The 19,171-nt window shown below is 60.8% G+C and overlaps 1 protein-coding gene and 1 pseudogene across 1 annotated transcript; one reads left to right on the forward strand and one right to left on the reverse strand.

Annotated features, from left to right (window-relative positions):
- Positions 1-1,572: 1,572 nt before the first annotated feature.
- Positions 1,573-16,674, reverse strand: SEMA4A (semaphorin 4A). The gene is made up of 14 exons (XM_006923510.2): positions 16,490-16,674; positions 14,734-14,894; positions 13,466-13,525; positions 13,207-13,305; positions 12,883-12,988; positions 11,992-12,108; positions 11,541-11,665; positions 11,230-11,402; positions 10,128-10,281; positions 5,365-5,545; positions 3,916-4,034; positions 3,669-3,826; positions 3,315-3,415; positions 1,573-2,926 (listed from the first exon to the last, which is right to left on the reverse strand). The coding sequence occupies exons 1-14, from the start codon at positions 16,620-16,622 to the stop codon at positions 2,334-2,336; spliced, it is 2,280 nt and encodes a 759-aa protein (XP_006923572.1). The 5' UTR covers positions 16,623-16,674; the 3' UTR covers positions 1,573-2,333.
- On the forward strand, positions 8,840-8,958 carry LOC112472183 (annotated as a pseudogene).
- Positions 16,675-19,171: the final 2,497 nt, after the last annotated feature.

Below are 19,171 nucleotides of genomic sequence, written 5' to 3' on the forward strand. Positions count from 1 at the left end.
AGCGGCGAAGGGGCGGGGCTGCGCGCTTGGCATCGCGGGGGCCCATGGCACGCTCGCCGCAGAGCGAGCTTCCTGTGCGCCCTCCCCTCCCGCAGGTGAAGAAAGTCGCACTGTGGCCCCGGAGGCTGAGTCCGTGGACGGCGGTGGCGGCGCCGAGAGCCCGATCCCAGCCCAGTGCCCTCGCCACCACCCCATGGGGCCCCACAGCCCTTGGCCTCGAGGTCATCAGGGAAGCCACTAGAGAGGATGCCTACAGAGATGGCGCTCGAAAACTGACAGCCAGGCCTCGGGGTCCGGGAGTGCTGGGTGATGGGAGGAGGCCAAGGAGCCAGCAGAGGAGGAAGAAAGAGCTAGAGAAAGCAAGTAGCTCCCAGGAGAGGAGCCAGAGCAGACGGGGCTGCCAGTGTCTGTCAGCGGACGGGCAGGTAAAGAAATCGTGGTCTATACACGCAGCGGAATAGCATTCGGCCTCGAAAACAAACGAAATCCTGTCACGAGTTACAACGTGGACAAACCTCGAGGACATTATGGTGAGTGAAACAAACCAGTCACAGGACATACTGTGTGATTCCCCTTACACGAGGGACCTAGAGTCGTCACATCACAGACATGGCCTGGGAGGGCAGCTGCTGGGGGCTCGGGGGCTGGGAGCTGTGGTTGCAGGTTCTCAGTTCTGCAAGGTGAGAAAGTTCTAGCGGCCGAGTACACGATGATGTGGCCACAGCCAACGCCACTGGCTGCGCACCTACGCGCGGCTCAGAGGACGCATTTTGTAGCATGTGCTTTTAACCACCTTTGAAACGTCTCTTAAAAACTCAAAACAAGAAGCCACAGAGGGGAGTTGTGAATTTAGGGGGGCCAGGGGTGGAGGCCGCACAGGTGTCAAGGTCAGTCAGGGCTTGTGGGTGATTGTGAAGTCATCTGCGCAGAGAGGCGGGGCAAAGCCAGACCGCGGGGTGCAGGGAGCACCCCTGGGTGGGGAGCAGCCGGCCAGACCCTCTCTCGTGTGTGGTACTAACAGGAGAGGAAGCAAGGCTGGAGGGAGCAGGCCGAAAGGGTGCAGTTTGGAGGTGTTGTCTTTTTCCTGCAGAGAACAAAATACCTAGCGCCCCCGAGGGTGGAGAGGGGAGAGGAAGCTGAGGGGCTGAAGTGAGGGGACAATGTGAGGGCCCTCTGCAGAGAGGGGTGGCCTTGGCTGGGAGAGGGACACGTGCCCGTGTGACAGGAGGGAGGGCGGGAGGGGGTGTGGGGGTGCAGATGGCTGGTCGGAAGCTGGACAGAGCGGCCGGGCGGGGGTGGGGGCAGGGGGAGGAGGTGCCTGGTCTTTCTATAAATCCGATCCACCAAGAGCTGAAACCGGCTGCTGCAGGAGGGGAGAGGGACCGAGCTGGAGTCGCGAGCGATGTGGGCGAGCAGGTGGGGGGGCGGGGCAGCAACGCGGGCACAGCAGGGAGACCCGGCCAGCCGGTCAGCACAGAACTCGAAGTCTGAGGTACGCTGCAGCGGAGGGGAGGGTTCTGGGGGGCGCTAGCGGGGCAGGGGATGTGGCTTGGAGTTCTAGCGAACAGTCGCCCCACACGCCCAGCCCTCGTCCCTTGATGTCCTCGGATGCCTGCTCCCCGCACACCCCGCAGTCCTCCGCTGGAGCTCTGACAAACGCGGCACTCATCATAAGCTTTGTCTTTTTAATAAAAAATAAACTGTCTGTGACAAGCAAGTTTCTGAATCCCAAAACAAAGGGGAGGAGAGAGGTCAAAGGGTCAGCCAGATGAAGGCGCAAACAGGCTCAGGTCAACTCGCCATTCCGGCCGGGCCAGAAGGGACGCAGCTTGCTCCTGAAGCGAGACCGGAGGTCAGACTGCGGGAGGGACTCCCCCGGGGCCAGCGGGGCACAGCGTCCAGGGCAGCAGGAGGGGCAGCTCCCTGCAGACCCCCAGGAGCGGGCAGTGTCGGGTCCCAGGTGGCAGCCGCTCAGAGTGAGTCTCCAGGAGTGACATGCTAGCTCGTGGTTGCTCAGAAGCTCCGTGTTCACTGTCACGGGTGCCTGGAACAGCCACGCGTCGTAGGGTCTCCCGGAGCAGCTTGTTTTAGAGGGTCCCCTCCAGGTCTTCCTCTCACAGTCAAGGTCCAGGGCCGGGGTGGCCCCCATATGCTTGGTAGAAAGCCGCCCCATGCGGGAGCCGGCGCTGTGCCCGGCCCACTGAGGGGTGGAGAGGCTCCTCTTGGGGGAGACAGTGTCCTTTGTGCGACGCCACCCTGCTCAGGTCCGCACCGCTCCGGGCCCCCGGTTGGCATGGCCAGGCGCCATGCCCCACCCAGCCTGTGCCCAGAGCTCACACCACCTCGGTGCCCAGGTGGTCGCTGTCGGCGCCCACGCTGCTGGCAGCGGTCCTGTGGTCGTTGGGAGGTGGGAGGTGCTGCTCCCTGCTGAGGGGGGCCTTCTCCCCAGGCGGCAGGGTCCCACAGCCCTGGACCTTGCCTCGGCCTCGCAGCGCCCCCAGTGGGGCGACCAGGAGGAGGATGAGGGCTCCGGAGAGCACCAAGGCCAGCAGCACAGTGACGGTGAGGAAGTGCGGCCAGTACGATCGCTGGGCGGCCAGGGCAGCCCCGCCGCCCACCCTGGTCAGCGGGGCCTCCACACGCTCCCGGGGGATGCCCGCCAGGTCAGGGGCCAGGGCCAGCGGCTGGTCCTGGCTGTCCACCCAGTAGGAGACCACGGGGTACGAGAAGCCGTTCTCGGTGGCCCAGCACTGGTAGAGGCCGCCAGCCCCGTCCCGCAGCACCAGCAGCAAGGAGCCGTTGTAGACCACGGAGGAGGCCCTCGGCGCCGGAGCTGGGCCCTGACCCCAGTGGTAAGAGGCCAGGGCTGAGAGGTGGGGGCAGGGGAGCTCCAGGATGGAATTGGGGACAGCCAGGACTTCTTTGACTGCGGGCGGAGGCAAGGGGGCAAAGGTTAAGAGGGGAGGGCAGAGGGAGGTGGGAGAGGGTCTCTACCCTACGAGTGGACCCCCGACTCACACCTCCAACTCCCCTGTCAGCTCCCAGCTCAGCCCCGAGCCCTTCCCCCGCTCTAGTTTGGACCCCAAACTATCCCGCAGTCCACCTGAGCCAGCTGACGCCACGACCAACTTCACCTTCCATCCCGAGTCCCAGCCTGGAGCCCCCACCCCTCTCCCTACAGCCAGGACCCAAACCCCCCCGACTCTGGGTGTGGGGGTCTCAGCCAGGCAGGTGCTGGGGGAAGTGACGAGGCGAGAATGCCCACCTTGCCCAGAAGTCCCCCCGAGCCCTTGCGTCCCCGGCCCCACACTCACTGATTTGGGGGCGGCTATGAGACCGCAGGCTCCTGCCCATGGGGCCGTTGGCACACGCCCAGCCAGGGTTCCCTTGCTCCACGTCCTGCCTCCAGGATCTCCTGAGAAAGCGGGAAAGCAGCATCTCTGAAGCACACGAGGTGGCACGAGGGAGGGAGCTGTGGGGACGAGGGGGCGGGGCACGAGGCAGGACATAGAGAAAGGACCCGGACGCTGGAGCAGCTTCAGAACTGTGGGTGCAGCCCATCCTGAAGGGGGGTCTTGGAGGGAACGCGTCTGGGGCCCCAGAGGGAGGAAGGACAGGGGCGCCGCTGGGCAGAAGGGGTCCTGGTACCGTCCAGGACGGGCACTCACGGGACGGGGGTGCGCAGCAGGCGGCAGATTCGGGACTCGGGGTCCCAGGCACAGTGGGGGTCCCGGGCAAGGACGCAGTCCATGCAGCTCTCATAGACACTACAGTTGGCTCGGGGAACCCTCACGACGCCTCCTGAGAAGCCCGCAAACACTGCGCCCTGGAAGAGAGACCGAGTGTCCGGTGCTCCCGCGTGCCTGCCCAGGACCCCGCAGCCCAGGCCCACCGCCCCCGGAGGCCCCTCCGCACCTGGGAGGGAGCCAGCTGCAGGTTGAGAACAGGTTCGGGCCTGGGAAACAGCTGGACCTCCTCCACCAGATGTGCTCTGCTGTCCCCACTCACCACGGCCTTGTGCAGGGCGCCTGTGGCTGTGGGGAGACAGAGAGCTGAACGTGTCCGACCTCGTGCCCCGGCCCCCCGTCCTCTCCCGCCCCGACCCGGATGGCCTCCCCGCCGTCAGCGTTCTTCCCGGAGGGCCGCAGGGACGGAGCGTTCTAGTAAACGGCCTGCAATCCCTGCCCCTCAGTCCTGCTTTGCAACCGCCCGACCAAACTCCGTCCCCAAAGGAACCCAAGTGTCCGCATTCTCCGGGGACGTGGGGCAGTGGACGGCCGAGCGCTCCCGTGGGCAAGCATGTCGCCCGCCTCCCGCCCTCCAACGAGTGTTTCTGCTCAAAGGCACTTCGGGAAGTTCTGCCCCGACCACCCTTTAAAGACTGTGGCCGCCCTGCCTGGCGTCGAGGACCCCGCTCATGCTGGACTGATCTCCTCTCCTGACGCCCTGCGTCGCTTACTGCCTGTCACCCCGCACCCCACAAGGCCAAGCTGCTCTCCGCTGCATACCCCACATGGGCACCAGTCACGGGGCTCCTCCCACTAAGGCTCGGGGTCACCCACGTCACCAGGCCTTCCGCACATACGCTCGGCAGCCCCCACACTCCCCCGACTCTCCCTCCCTCTGCCCTCAATGACCGCAATGACCACTTGAGTCCACCCCACTCCGCACACCTCCCACCTGTCGGCCTCACTCCCAGCTCAAGACCTGTGTCCTCCGTCCTCACGGAGAGCATGAAGCCGTCACACAGGGCTCCCCTTGCTTCCGGCCCACCCCCCAGGTCACGCCCCCCACCCCGTCTCACCCCACTCGACTCCTCCGCTGCCAGCAGAGCCGCTGGCCCTCCTCTGTTCGTGGCCCGGGCCTCTGGCCTCCAGCTCCCTCTCGCTGCGACTCCGCCTGCCAGTTATCCACCACCTCCATCTCCCCCTCCGCTGGACCATCACAGCCTTTCCCGTATTTAAGGGAAGGCCGTCTGGACCCCACACCCTCCTCCCGTCGCCCCCTCCCCCTTCAGAGCCAAGCTTCCTGAAGGAGCGACGTCTGCACTGGCTGCGTCCAGCTCCCCTCAGCCCGCTCCCTCTTCACCTCCAACGTGGCCCCGCAGGAGAAACGGCTCTCGCTGAGGCCACAAAGCCCTTGCGTGCGTCTCCCCGACCAGACGAAAGCTCAGAAAGCACAGGGACCGGGCTCTTGTTTCGTCACTGCATTTTCAGAGCCTAGCAGGGTGCCCGGCACGTAGCAGGTGCTCAGAAAACATTTCTTGAATGAATGCACGAATGAACGAACGCGAAGGTTTCAGCCTGAGTGAGTGGCAGCCCCTGCCCTAGTCCCCTGAGGGATGTCCTGGGGCCCTTTACTCACTGGTGCCCAGGTACATGACCAGATGGCTGTGCCCATCGAGGTCCTGGGCGGCCTCCACCGCCAGTCGCGTGTACTCCACGCCGGACTTCACCAGCAGGGGCGTCCCTACCACCTGCTCATCCATCAGGAAGTGGGCCTTCATGAAGGTCAAGGCTTTATCGGAGGAGGGGCCCACCGAGCACTGCAGGGGAAGGAGGCAGGTCTGGTCAGCTTGCTCCCTCCCTCCCCCTCCCTCCGGAGGGTGCGTAGTTGGGAGTTGCCTGTCTGGGAACCCCAGCACCCCAACGCCTGAGGCTCCGAAACCGTGAACTGGGCGTGATGCCAGCGCATGGCAGGCTGGCCGTGAGGATGAAATGAAAACCACACACAGGGGAATTAGCAGAGCGGTTGGCGTTGACGAAAGACTCGACAGACGTTGGCTGTTCCGCCTTTGCGCCCGGTCACCCTCATCAAGGACTTCCGGCAGCCGGCAGGAAGCATGTCAGTTGCCCCAGGCTCAGCACAGGACCTGGCACACAGCTGGTGCCCAATAAATGTTTGCCGAGTCGGTGACTGAATGAAGGGTGGACAGAAAGGGGTGGTGTGGCAGGGAGTGTTTCTCATCACGGCCTGCGGGGACTTGCCGCAGGCTGTGGGACAAGCTCTTCTCCATCTGGGCCTCCTTCTCCTCACCCATAAAGTGAGGGGGTTAGACCAGCTGTCTCTAGTGGCCCTGCCAACTGCAGCGTGCTGTGGCTCGGGGACACCTGTGTCCCAGTCTTCGGTCAAGATACCTGTCCTCCAGGCCCAACAGCACTGTCTTAGGGCCAGCCCCCACTCTGTCACCTGCAAGCTGTGTTCTCAGACAAGTTCCCCTCGCCCCTGGCACAAGCTTCAAGTTCCTCATCTGTCAAGCGAAGTAAAAACACCCACATCTCATTCTGATGCTAGGATGCGCACACGTGGTGGCTACTCTCACTTCCTCCCAAAGGGATTTTATTTAAAAGGTATAAACTACCACAGGTGGGGGACAGGAGAGGAGGCAAAAGCCCCACATTTGGGCAGCTGGAAGGCGAACGGACAAATAGTAAAACACTCAGCAGAAAAAGAAAAAAGTCTCCTTAAGCTGGCCCCGGGGTAGCCCGCGACCATCCCATTTCTAAGGTGGAATTCCTAAAGTTCATGAATCAGTGGCCCCGGTCACTCCGGAAGCGGGGGAGAAGGTGGGCCGAACGATCGGCATCATGTGAAAGTCTGTTTAGAAAGCAGGCAGATTTCCTCCCAGCTCCATGCAGCTGAGTGACTGTCCCTTCCATGCCCTGGCCCAAGACTGGAGGTTTACTCTCCGGAGAGGGCAGGACAGAGGGTCTCTGGATGGAGGGCGGCAGGCGAGGTGGAGGGGGGACCGCACCGTGAAAGCAGCGGAGGACGTGCAGGCAGGCACAGGACAGGCCGAGACTTCCCCACACCAACGTGCTTCCCCGCCGGACTGGACCACTCGCCTCCAAGCAGAGGACTAGAGGATTGTCCTCTGGGGACAGACTAGAGGTCCAAGAGGAAAGACCTGAACATACTAGCATTAAAGGTCCCCAACAAAACAGCTCAGCCAGACCGTCCTCAGCAGAGCCACAACAGAACTCAAGTTGCCAAGTCACACCCACGGCCACAGACTTTCCCAACAGCACCCCGGTCCCCCGCTCTCAGATGTGAGTAGACAACCACAATCTGGCAGATGCTTGAGTAAAACCACGATCGTGAGAGACCAAAGCCAACACACAGGAAAAACGAATAAATCATAAAACCTAAGAGGAAAAGAAACGGAGAAAAGGCAAGTTCACAGCCAAGTCTCGTCACGACCGAAGGGAGGAAGGTGAAGACGGCGTCTGGATGAAATGACGAAGCGCCACAAAGGAGGCGTTCGGACTTCGGGAGGGCAGCCGGGCACACACACACATGCAGCCACGGACACGCACACATGCAGCCGGGCACACGCACGCATGCAGCCACGCAACCATGACACGGTCATCCTGTTCCCCCTCCCCCGCCCCCAACTCTAATCTGATCGAGTCTCCGGAGCCGAAGACGACGTTACAGAGAAATACTAAGATGCCACCACCGACATGCAGGATCCTCACGATCCAGATGGTGGAAAATTTTACACGACAAATAACTTACAAGAGAAAAAAAGGAAGACAGAAAGAGACCATCTAGATTGAAAGAGACTTAAAAGAACCAATGCAAACTTACAGCTCTCATTTGGATTTTGATTCCAATAAATAAACTGTCTTTTAAAATACTCTTATGACATCTAGGAGACGATTAGAAATCTGAACACTAAAAGGCATGGTAGATCAATGCGTCATGAATTTGGGGCTGTGATAATGGTACTATGGGTATTTTTTTAAGCTCTTACCTTTTGGGGATGCACGCTAAACTATTTACGGATGATGTAGTGGCCTGGATGGTGCCGCCCCCCAAAAGAAGTCCATCTAAAACCCGTGAATGTGACTTTATTTGCGAAAAGGGTCTTTAAAGTTTGAGATGAGCTCATATGAGATCACGATGGCTGAGTAGGAGCTGGCTGATGGGTATATAAAGGTCCAGTACACTCTTCTGGCTACTTTGTGTATGTTTAAAATTCTCCATAATAGAACATTTTTCTAAAAGAGATATTCAAAGCTCAAAAAAAAAAAATCTAGGAAAGTATATATTTTAGCAGAAGTTAAAAATCTGCTAGGAAGGTCAGAAGAGAAAATGGAGACGCTCTTTCCAAAAAGCAGAACAAAAGCAAAGCCTTCGAAAGTAGGAACAGACGTAAAAAGTTAGGGGAGCTCTAGAGAGACGTGAGAAAGCATCGTAGCATTAGAACGTCAGCTCCATGAGGAGCCTGTGTCTGTTTTGTTCATTCCCGCACCCCTGGTGCCCAGAACGCTGGCATGTGGCTTCAGAAAAAGAGCTGTCCAACAAAAAGGAAATAGAAGGAAATAGCCCAAGAAAACTTCTTAGAACTGAAGGAACTAAATTTCCAGGCTAAAAGGGCAAACTGGACGTCCAGTACAATTAACGAACAGAGCTCCACCAAAGCACAATATTGTGACGGGTCCAGAACAGCCAAGAACAAAGAACAGGCACCGCAAGATTCCAGTGAGAGAAAACAAACAAACAAATAAAAATAAACGGGTGGCACTGGAGGCATTGGGGATTAGAAGAGGTTTGGCGTCCTCGACAGCGTGCAGCAGCGCTGGACGCTAAAGATCGTGGAGCGAGCCCTCCGAGTTTTGAAGGAAGATTATTTCTAGTCGCGAATGACACGTGCGCCGCCAAACTGTCCAATGCGAAAGGAGAATAAAGGGATTTTCAGACGTTTAAGGTCTCAGAAGATTTTCCCGCTGTGCACCCCCTTCCAGGAAATCTCTGGAGGCGACTCTCCGCCAAAATAAGATGGGGAAAAAAGCAGTAGCAGCAGCCACGGACACAAGAAACACGAGTGATCACAAGAAACAGCCACGCCACCCTGAACGCGCCCCATCCCGTCTGATCCCGGAAGCTAAGCAGGGTCGGGCCCGGTTGGCACCTGGATGGGAGACCTCCTGGGAAGACCGGGTGCCGTAGGCGTTAAAGAAAAAAGAGAAGAAAAAGAGAAACGGGCAGAGGGAACGCCCAGAACAACGCAGAAGGGAGATGCAGGCGGCACCCGTGCCCGGATGTAGAGGGCCCTGGTCCAGGCTGCAGGAGACAGGGAGGGGCTCCGGGGAGCTGAAACTCCAGGGGTCTGCCTCTCAGAAGAGATTCAGATGATTGAAGAAGGGGTTAAAAACAAGAGCTTAGGAAACAAAGCAAGCAAAAAGAAAATAAATCAAGATAATGACTAACCCTTGGGAAAATAAAAATCTATGCAAGAGGAAAAGTAATCATGGCGTACTACGTGGCTGATCTGTGAATAATGAGTCACAGTATAAATACTGATCTAACCAAAATGGCCATAAAACTGCTAGGAGGTGAGGGGTGGGGGTGCTGGCGTGTTGCTAAGGCAGCTCTGGGCAGGGGAGCGGGGGAGCCCTGGTTTGCGGTGTTTGCCGGTTTCCCTGGTTTATACTCCGCCAGGGCTGATTTCAAGACACCTGTGTCACATCGCTGGGCACGAATTTGGAAAGAACCGCACAGAGAGAGTTCTTGCCGGTTGCCGCAGGCCGGCCCCAGGGCCCCACCGCCTGGGGCCACAACCAAACCCTCCCCTTCAAGAAAGGAATTCAGCAGGCACTGCCTGGGACTGAAACGTCAAGCAGCAGCTATCGAACTATGTACCTAAGGGTGCGGAGATAAACGTCGGAAGGGTCAGCCAAAGAGGCGAAAAAAAATACTCCAGAGGAAAGAGTGGAGGGCAGGGAACGGGGGGTCGTGCCGCCGCCAGCCCCGTTCATCTATCTGACTCCTTCAGTGGGGCACCAGGACAACTCAGATCAAAGGCGAATTAGAGAAGAAAGGCAGAGACACCCAACACAGTCCTCGGCACAGCCCACAGTGGCTCAGCGAGAGCCCAGGCGTCTGATGTGAACGTAGCTGGGTGGAGGGGGCCCGCTGCGTGACAGATGCAGCTGGACACCTGTAGAATGTGGGCAGCCAGACTGGGGGTACATCTGAGCAGACAGGACTGGTGGAAGCACGAGCATTCACTGGCATTTATTATGCCACCATAGGTGCTTTGATGAGTGCACTGTGTATCTCTGGTGGGGAGGGGCTTTGTTCAGTGTGTGTGTGTGTGTGTGTGTGTAGGGGGTACTCACGCTGCCTGGCCGAGGACTGATATCGTCGGGGACCCCGTGAGTAGTCCAGCGTGAAGTCTCTTTGTTCAACTCCTTGTACTTCCCCTCGAAGGCACGCTCGATGTCCTTGAGAGAGAAGGCACAGACAGCGGAGCTCCTGGTCCCGCCGATCTGCCTGGAGCCGGCAAGAGGGGACATCGTCCGTGATCTCCTGGGCTGTACCAGGAAGCTCCCCCTCCAGCCCTGGCCCAGCCTCGGTGAGAAGCCCCAGGAGAGCAGGAGTGCGGAGGGCTGGGCCAGCCTCCCGCTGCCTCTCCTGCCCCCAGCTGTGCTGGTAAAGGCTAGGAGGCCCGCTGACTCTGGCCCATCTTAGAATCTCAAGTGTGATTATCTTTAATATGAGAATTCACTGGGGTGGGACCGGCTCCTGCGGGGCTCCAGATGGAGTCTCCTCCTTCGGGTCCCACAGAGAAACCACCAGAGCCTGAGCACAAGGCTGTACTACTTCACCCTGGTCTGTGGAGACAGGAGGCCTGTCTCCCTTGTTCCCTTTAACCTGACTGTGGCACGCACCATGTTCTCAGACCCAGACACCAGACCCTGCCTACACCAGGTATCTTTCTGACCTGGCTTGTGGGCAGGTCTCTAAAATGCGGTGCGGCCGGACGGCAGCAAATCAGTTACCCTTCCTTAGCCTCCAAGCAACGGCTATATTTTTTGTCTTATGATGCCAACGGTGTTTCCCTCTTTGCCCTGGCCACTAGGAAGCTCGCAGCTAAATCTGTGCGGCACCCAGGGACTGCAAAGATGAGGAATGTGCTGACCCCTCCTTACCCTTGGCTTCGCCGATTCTCCTTTAATTCCCATCTCCTTATGGGCGTTCTTTTAACAGTTGCCTTCTGTAAACTGCCTCCTGGCCTTTTGGAACCAGGCAGGATGTAAAACTAGTAGGACCCTCTCAGAGCTTTATTTTTTCCGCCTACACGAAAGGCACGATCGAACGACCTCCTACGAGAGGCGCGTGCACGTGTTCGGCCCACGTCCGCCCCATCCACGCGGGTGCCAGGGCGGCGCACGGGCGGGCCCCAGAGCCCGCGCCCACCCCCGCATCCCCGGGACTCACCACTGAGAGGTGAAGACTGCGTAGACGTGTTGATCGGAGGAGAAATTGGCCGGCAGCAGGACGGCGTGGCGGATGACGTTGAAGGGCAGCTGCCCCGGCTCGGTGCAGAGCAGCTGGGCCTTCAGGAAGGTGGTCCACTTCCTCTGCAGCAGCCTCTCACCGCCCACGTCGTTCTAGGGGCGCGGGCGGAGTCAGGGCCCCGCGCCCCGCCCTTCCCCTCTCCCATTGGTCCCTAGGCTCTTGGCCCCGCCTCCGTCATCTCACCATTGGCTCCTCCACTGCCAGCCCCGCCCCCGGCCCCGGAGGCGCACCTTGCAGACGCGGGCCACCCGGGACGTGCGGAGCTTGTCGAAGAACTCAAACTCGCTGGCCGTCTCCTCGAAGAAGAAGTAGACAACCTGGGTCGAAGGGATGGCGGCGACGAAGGAGGCGTCCGCTGCGGGGGCGGGCAGAGAGGCTTAGCGACTGAGCACCTGGGGGCCCCTTGCTGCAAACCCTGGGGTTGGCTCCCGAGGCCAGGAGAGGGGAGACCTCGGGGTCCCACCGCTGGTGGAGGGTGGCCGTGGGGGCTGGGCGGAGGGGACTGGGACTCCTTTATTTGCGGGAGACCAACGCTTCGCGAGGACGGGGCCGGTCTCCCTCCCTGCGGTACCCCAGTGCCTTGAACACAGCATGCGGTCAACACTTGAGAGTCGAGCGAGCGGCCAGCTCTCCGGCTCCGGGAAGGGCCAGGTCTGCGCTGGGCGGAGCTCCGGCACTTACGTTGCAGCCAGAGGAGGAAAGTGTCGGTCTTGAGGACGGGCTGGGGTCCCAGCGTGCGGATCAGGATGGGCTCGTTGCCCAGGAAGTTATTCATAGTGCCCGAGTAGAGCGTCCCGTCTGGGGGACAGAGAGGCGACCAGCTGCAGGCGCCCTGCCCCCTCAGACCTGCCTCTGACCGCCTGCCCTCACATCGGTCTCTGGCCCTTCCTCAGTTCTACTCTGCCCTGTGGAGCCCCGAAGCCCAGCTCGCAGCCCCGCCAAGCGCCCTGCTCCTCCTGCCCACAGAGCACGGCCCCCCTCCCGCCCTCCGTGTCTGGCACGTCCCCAGCCTTTGCCTGGCTACACCCCACATCTGGCTACACCCCACAGGGCCAGCCCAGCCACTTGCCAAGCAGAATCACTCGTTGTTCCCGACAGGTGGCCGCGTTTGCTTCTGCACCTTGGGTCCTACCTTCCTCTTCTTGGGGCTCCCGCCCAGCCCATCTACCTGTCTTTCGAGGTCCCACTGAAAAGCCAAAGGCCACCTCCTCCGAGAAGCCAGGCTGAGAAGTCCGTAATGGTTTGTGTCCCAGAGGGCACGGGGCCGGGATGTCTCCCCTGTAACCCCACAGTTCTCAGCACACGGGGGCACACCGGAGCAAATGACTGGCTCTCAGGCCTCTCGTCTCCCTGACACCCCTCCCAGCCCCTCCTCCTCTGTGTGTCTCCCCACTTCCATCTCTCGCCACCTCCTTCACGGCAGCTTCGGCAGGAACCTTTGATCTTGTGTCCTGAAGCCTTTATACCCCTCCTTCTGTCCCCTGCCTTTCAGGAAACTCTGTCAGAGTCCATAGGTCACAGAGTGACCTGGGAAAACAGATGTTGGGGTGGATCAGGGAACCGGATACTCACCCACCAAGACAGCCGTGTGCTTGTGCGTGGGGTCGAAGGGGCTTTGGCCTTTCCCCTCCACCACCTTGTCCTCTGAGATGGGCAGCAGGTGCGAATCTCTGAGCTCCTGATGGGAGGGGGGAGTAGGGGTGGCTAGAAGGCCAGAGTCCCATGTCTGGAACATGTGGGGAGCGGGGGAGGAAGGGACAGGGACACAGAGGGAAATTGAAGCTCACGGGGCTCTGCCTCTGGACGCCAGCGGTTTCCAGAGCTGCGGGGGATGGGCTGGGAGCAGACGTGAGCAGGGAGGCTGGGGGCCTGAGCGCTGGGTACTAGGAAACTCACAATGAAGGTGCAGGCGGGGCTGAAGGCGAAGGTACCGCAGGCATAGAGGTGGGTGGCATTCAAAGAGACCAGCACACGGATAAAGTTGAAACACTGTGTCTGGGGGAGGTAGAGAATTCAGGATAGAGAGAATTCAGGTCTCCAGGCCGCTTGCCCCAAACTCTTGGGCCCCTGGAGGCTGCCAGCCCGCCTGAGGTCAGCCAGTGCTGGTCTGGGGACACCAGAGTTCTCTCCTCGGGCCGCTTACCCCTCTGCTTACCTCGTTGTTTTTCTTAAAGGCACATTCTCTCTTTTTTTTGTCACTGGCCGGCCAGGGGATCTGAAATGGAGAGTCGGGAGGGGGAAGAGAAAGGGACGTGAGGTGCCCAGCTCTGAGAGCTTTGACCTGCCATCCACTTCTTCGCTCTGGCGTGAAATCACCAGCAGGCAAGACCCGCTGAGGGCTGTAGCAACGTCGGCCGGCGACCAGAGCTGTTCCCCGGCTGCTGCTGACGCTCATTAGGACACAGCTCCACGTCAGCACGTGGCCGTGGGATCGGACCTGGGTGGGTACCTAGGCTCAGCCACTTGATGATTGAGTGAACCCGATCCGTTTCGCAGGCTTCTGGAGGGCACAACTAGGTGGCATATGAAAACCACCTAGGGTAATATGTGGTGTACAGAGCAGCTGTTGTCAGACCGCACATTTCAGGGAAAATCATTTAAAATGTCAGCTCCTGGATCACACTTCAGAGAACCTGCATTTTCACCAGCATCCTATCCGTGCGGGTGGCCCGCAGACCACACCGAGACAAACGAACCGGGGGACGCTCCGCCGCGGCCGGACGCGCCCGCCCCTGTCTCTTCCCTCCCTCACGTCGTTGCCTGTGCGAGGTGACTATGATTGACCACTGAAGCTCCGGCGATTCCTGCGAGCGGGCGGATACGTTATCGGCGCATGAGTCAGTGTTTCTCCCGTGTCGAGGATTTCAGCCCTTTTAGCAATAAATGCTATTTGACCGGTCCCCGTGCTGCCGATGCATGGTGAGGCCGGGGGAGCCGTCCTTGGCTGTTGTACGGACCAGATCTATGTAGCAAGTCCCGCTGACTATTGTGGATACGGCGGACCCCACCCCCTGCGCAGTCGAACATCCGCCCATAACTTTGGAGTCCCCCAAACTTAACCATGGCCGTCCTTCAGTATCCACAAGGGTTCCGGGCCCCCCACGGTGCCCGGGGTGGAACGATGCATACAGTTGCCCTTGGTGTTCACGGATTCTGAACCGTGGATCAAAAATACTGTTTTTGATCACCAGTCGCTTGAACTCACAGATGGGAAACCCAGGGGTACAGAGAGCTAACTGTATATTTACTGAAAAAAAAATCCTCAAATAAGGACCCGCATAGTTCAGACCCACATAGTTCAAAGGTCAACTGTAGAGGTAACAGTGATGGGGTGGTTATTCACCCACAGGCAGCCCGGGTGCAGGGCAGCTGCCGGCCCCCTCCCCACCCCCGGCCTGCACCCTCCATCCCTGGCCCCCTCACCATGCTCTTCAGCTGTGGCACACCTGGATCCCGGATATCCAAGGCCAGAACGGCCTCCCGGACCCCCACGTAGAGAGTGCCTCCATCAGCACTCAAGAGCAGAGTGTCGAAATCCTGGAGGCCCTTCTGGTGGAAAAGGCTCAGAGCCCTGCGGCCGTCCCCTGTTGGGAAGTGACGAGAAGTGAGTGACGAGTGACGAGTTGGTGGGCAGGCAGCTGACCTCTGAGACAGGAGTGGGGGAAGGGGAGGGTTGGCGGAGCGTGGTCTCTGGGCCTTGTGGGGGGAGGGGGGCACTCCTCACCAGCAGCTCCCCACACCCCGCCCTGCTGGGCTTTGTGTGCTGAGCCCACAGTAGAGAGGACAGGCGGCCAGAGACAAGGTAATGACAGCCCGGGGCTGGACGTAGGCGGCCCACACTGAGAGACAGACAGACAGACAAAGGGATCGGACATAAGGCGAGAGGCCATGGATGCTGGACAGCCGCGCTGAGGGGAGCAAGGCCCTCCAGGGCGGGTGAGCGGGAAGGTGTCAGCAGCTGCAGGCAGGAAAGCGAGACTCGGGCGGACGCGCATCTGAGCCGCTGTGGCTTGTGAGGCTCCGCTCTCGGCCCCACTTCCTTCCCCTCCCCCATCGCCGGAAATTTCCCCACTAGAAGGAGAGCCGGAGGCTGAGCAGAAGGGGCGTGTTTCTCCTGCGTCTCCGCGAGCATGCCTGATGTCCCCCGGGCAGAGGAGGTGAGCCTGGGCGCTCTGCGTCCCCTCGGCATCGTGACGGGGTGTGTGCGTCCCTGTCCCACTGGCCACCAGCAAGGGCAAGGCGCTCCCTCGTGGGCACACGCGACTTTTGCCTTCGTCGGAGGATCGACGGGCTGAGATGACCGCTGGAGGCCGAGTCTTCCACAGGCTCGCAGGAGGAGTGGGGAGCAGTGCGGCCAGGCGCTGGGAGCGCTGGCCTCCCCCAGAGCCCTGGGAACCCCCGTTAGGGAACCCCGACCACCGGCAGCGTGACTGTGGATGGCTCATCTGCTCGCCGTGGGACGCCAGCACCTTGCCGGCGGGGGGGCAGTCCTGAGTGGGGGACCTCCCAGGCCCCACATGGAGGAGGCCCCTCCCTCAGTGGGCATCACGAATTTCCTTTACCACGTCGCCCCCAAAAGAAGCTGAAGACACAGCCGTGTCCAGGAGCCCCTGCCCCACGCCTCCTACAGACCCTATGCTGGATCTTCCCGCGGAGACAGGAGGCCAGCAGCCCGCAGCCTCAGGAAGAAACCAGCCAAGCTGTGCCCGCGGGGACCCGCGGCCTGTACCCCAGCCGGGCCACCCTAAGTCCTCACATTCCTGTGGTACCGGACACGCCTGGCCCAGCACGATGTGTGGTTGGCTCGGGCCTGGCGTGGCCTGGGTCACCACGTCCACAGAAGTCCTTCCAGCATGGGCCTTGACCTTGGGGGCACCCGGGGACGTGAAAGCAGTCTGGGTTCGAGGTGCCCAGCCTGATGACAGTGAGGGTTAAGGAGGGAAGGAAGAGCCCCTGGTTTCGGAGAGCCAGGAGTGGTGCCCCGGCCCCCTCTCCTCCCTGGGCTTGGCCTTCACCCAGGTGGCGTCCGCTCGGTCCTGTCTGGGTCTGAAGCTCTGCTGCCGGCTGTCACGCGCCCTCCGCCTCTCGCCTCGGCCTCTCTGTTTCTCCGTCTGTTCCTCGCCCCACCCCTCCCGCTGGCTGTTGCCATCTCCACCCTTCTGGGTCATCGAACGCTTACCTGCGAGGTACTTGACCCTGGGCACGGGCCCCTGCCCACCCTCCCCTGCCGTCGGTGGCAGCAGCAGCAGCAGGCGGAAGAGGAAAAGGCCCAGGAGGCTCCAGGGGTCCAGGCCCGGGGCAGGAGGGGCCATGCTCAGCCTCAGGCCGTCCGCCGGCTCTGGGGAGACAGCGGCAGGCGCTCTGGCAGAAAGTCCTCACCACATCTGCCGCGGGACCAATCGGAGAGCCCCAGGCAGCAGAAGTGCGGGGGAGGGGGGTGCTGGGGGACAGTTTCCTCTTCAGAAAGTCCTCGAGTCTCACTTCCAGCGCTGGCACAGGGCACGGCCTTGGCCTGCCGCCTCGCCCCCGCTGTGGGAGTCCAGCTGTTACCCTCTGGTCTCCTATTTACAGCCGCTCCCCGCTTCCTCACCTCACTCAGGGAGGTCCTTGCCACCTGCTCCTTGCCTGCCTTCCTCCCAGGGCCCAGGGTCCAAACATCGCCCCTGAGCCCTGCAGGGGACTTCGTGGGGAGCAGATGTCTGCAAAGCACAGATCCCGCAGGCCCGACTCCCCCGGCACATTCGGCCCCTCACACTCACCCCCGCCCACCGATGACCCAAGCAGGCGGACCACGGCAGGGACTGGCTGGCTGTCTCCCAGCCTCCGCAGCTGCCCACCCTCTCCCTGGCCTCTGTGCCGCTGCTGTCTGTCCCCGGGGACCGCCAGCCTCCAGCCACCCGTCTCTTCTCACATACCCTCGAGCCAGCCACAGGGCAGAACCAGGCGTCCAGACTCCCGGGCTGAGGTGCCATCCGAGAGAAAGAAGTGAGCGGGGCTCCCAGGCCCCAGAGGCAGTGGGCAGAGGCTTAACCTGGCTGGGACGGGGGTGAGACCCCCCAGGTGCCCATCACTCTGAGCCGGCACCACAGAGGGAAACCAGAATTTCCACCTCTCGAGTTGTAACAGGTCCCGGGCTGGGGCGGAAGTTGGCAGATTGGGAGGGGAGTAAACGAGGACACACCTCTCTCTTCCCCTCCGTTCACCTCTGCCTTTCCAGAAAGTTTAAAAGGCCAGGACGTTTCTAGGTCGCTTCAGCCATTCCCCTGTCCCCCCCGCATCCCGTCTAACCAGCCGAGCAGCGGCGTCTCCCCTTGCTCAACATCTCCAGGCGGGGGACCCGGCCCCTTCTTTCGAGTCCCTCTTTCTGCTTACCACTCCCACCTACTGGGAAGTCTCTGCACTGGCCCGACTTTCGAAACTGCCACCTGTGGCGGGGCCATCGTCTTTTAGACGTGAAATGATTGTGCAGGGCTCTCCCCCGCGGCTTTGCTGAAGGAAGCCCCGGTGAGGCCCAATGCCCATCACCCCCATGGTGGCATCAGGCCGGTGGGAGACCCAGAAAATTTCCCATCTGAGCTCATACTACTGGAACACACTTCTGAGGCACCCAACTTCCCCAGGGTGGCTGGTCGCCCCTCCCCAAAGGGACCAGGGGAAAACTCATCGTGCAAGGTTCACAAGGCCTCCAGCACCCAGCTCCCCGACCTATAAAGGGGGCAGCTTCCTGCCTACAAGGCTGGAACAGCTGACTACCGTTTAAAGAGCACAGCCACCCCAAGGCCAATGCCACCCCGAGGCCAGTCTGACTCCAATAAATCTCCCGCCTCCTCCTTAAAGCACCTGCCTGACCATCAGGAAGTCTCTCCTGCTGTGTGGCTGCCCCTCCTTGGGCCGGGGCGTCAGCCTACCCAGGGACGGCTCGGCCCAGGCTGTCCCCTGCAATGCGTGTCAAAGGCTGCTCAGCTGCCTTTCCTTCTCGGTCATTTCCCTGTGGGGTGGTCTCAGCTGGACCCCCCCCTGACAGCTGTTTCTGTCCAGACTTGCCTAAGACTCCCCCAGACTCTCATGGAGGCTGGTCGCTGGGTCCTTGAGAGAAGCCATGGGCTGCCCCCCCCAACCCCAGAATGTTTTCCTGACTCTCAGAATCGAGGGGAACCCCCATCCGGACCCCGCCTTCTGTATCTCCCAAGCCCAGCTCAGATGTGGGCCCTACCCTGCCCCTGGGCCTCTGTGTTTGAACAGATTAGCTTATCTGGGTCACTGGGAGGGGTCTGTTGGGGGGTGAGGTGGGGACAGAGTTCCAGCCCCACCCTCCCAGCCGAGGCCCTGGTCCCACCTCTCTGGAAGGTTTAGTACCCTGGCCCCAGTCCCTCCTCCTCCAGAAACCAGGGGTCTTCTGGCCCCAGGCCTCCCTTCCCCAGAACCTCCAGCCAACAAGAGTCGCCTGCGCCCTCAGACTTCCAGCCACTTCGGCAGAGAGTAGCCCCAGGACCCCACTTCCCAGAGGAGGAAGGTGACACCACGCAGACAGAAGCCAAGTTAAACCCAGACTGGCCCATTCAGAGCTAACCCCTCAGCCACACTGCCCCACGAGCCCCTGCCTCAGTCAGGAAACAGCCTCTCAGATGGAGAAGGCCAGTGTGCGTATGCGGGGGGTGGGGGTGCTGAGCTCCAGGTCCTCTGGGCTAAGATGCGGTCTCTGGGGTGATCCCTGACCTCTGACCCCAGAGAGGACAGGAGCCTCTGCGGAGAAAGGCTGTCAGTGCAGGAACGGGTGCCGCCCTGGGTGTCGCCCTGCCTGCCCAGAGCCTCCTTCCTGGTGCCCGCCGGGGAGGCAGGGCCCCCGCCCCCGCCCCCCCCG

Source organism: Pteropus alecto, unplaced genomic scaffold, assembly GCF_000325575.1.
Source record: "Pteropus alecto unplaced genomic scaffold, ASM32557v1 scaffold49, whole genome shotgun sequence".
NCBI classification, from domain to species: domain Eukaryota; kingdom Metazoa; phylum Chordata; class Mammalia; order Chiroptera; family Pteropodidae; genus Pteropus; species Pteropus alecto.

Coding starts and splice junctions, on each gene's coding strand:
- SEMA4A (XM_006923510.2), bottom strand. CDS start 16,622: ATGGCCCCTCCTGCCCCGGGCCTGGACCCCTGGAGCCTCCTGGGCCTT. Junction 13,526..14,733: donor TGCCACAGCTGAAGAGCATG/GTGAGGGGGCCA, acceptor TCTCCATTTCAG/ATCCCCTGGCCGGCCAGTGA. Junction 4,035..5,364: donor GGTCATGTACCTGGGCACCA/GTGAGTAAAGGG, acceptor GTCTCCCCACAG/CCACAGGCGCCCTGCACAAG.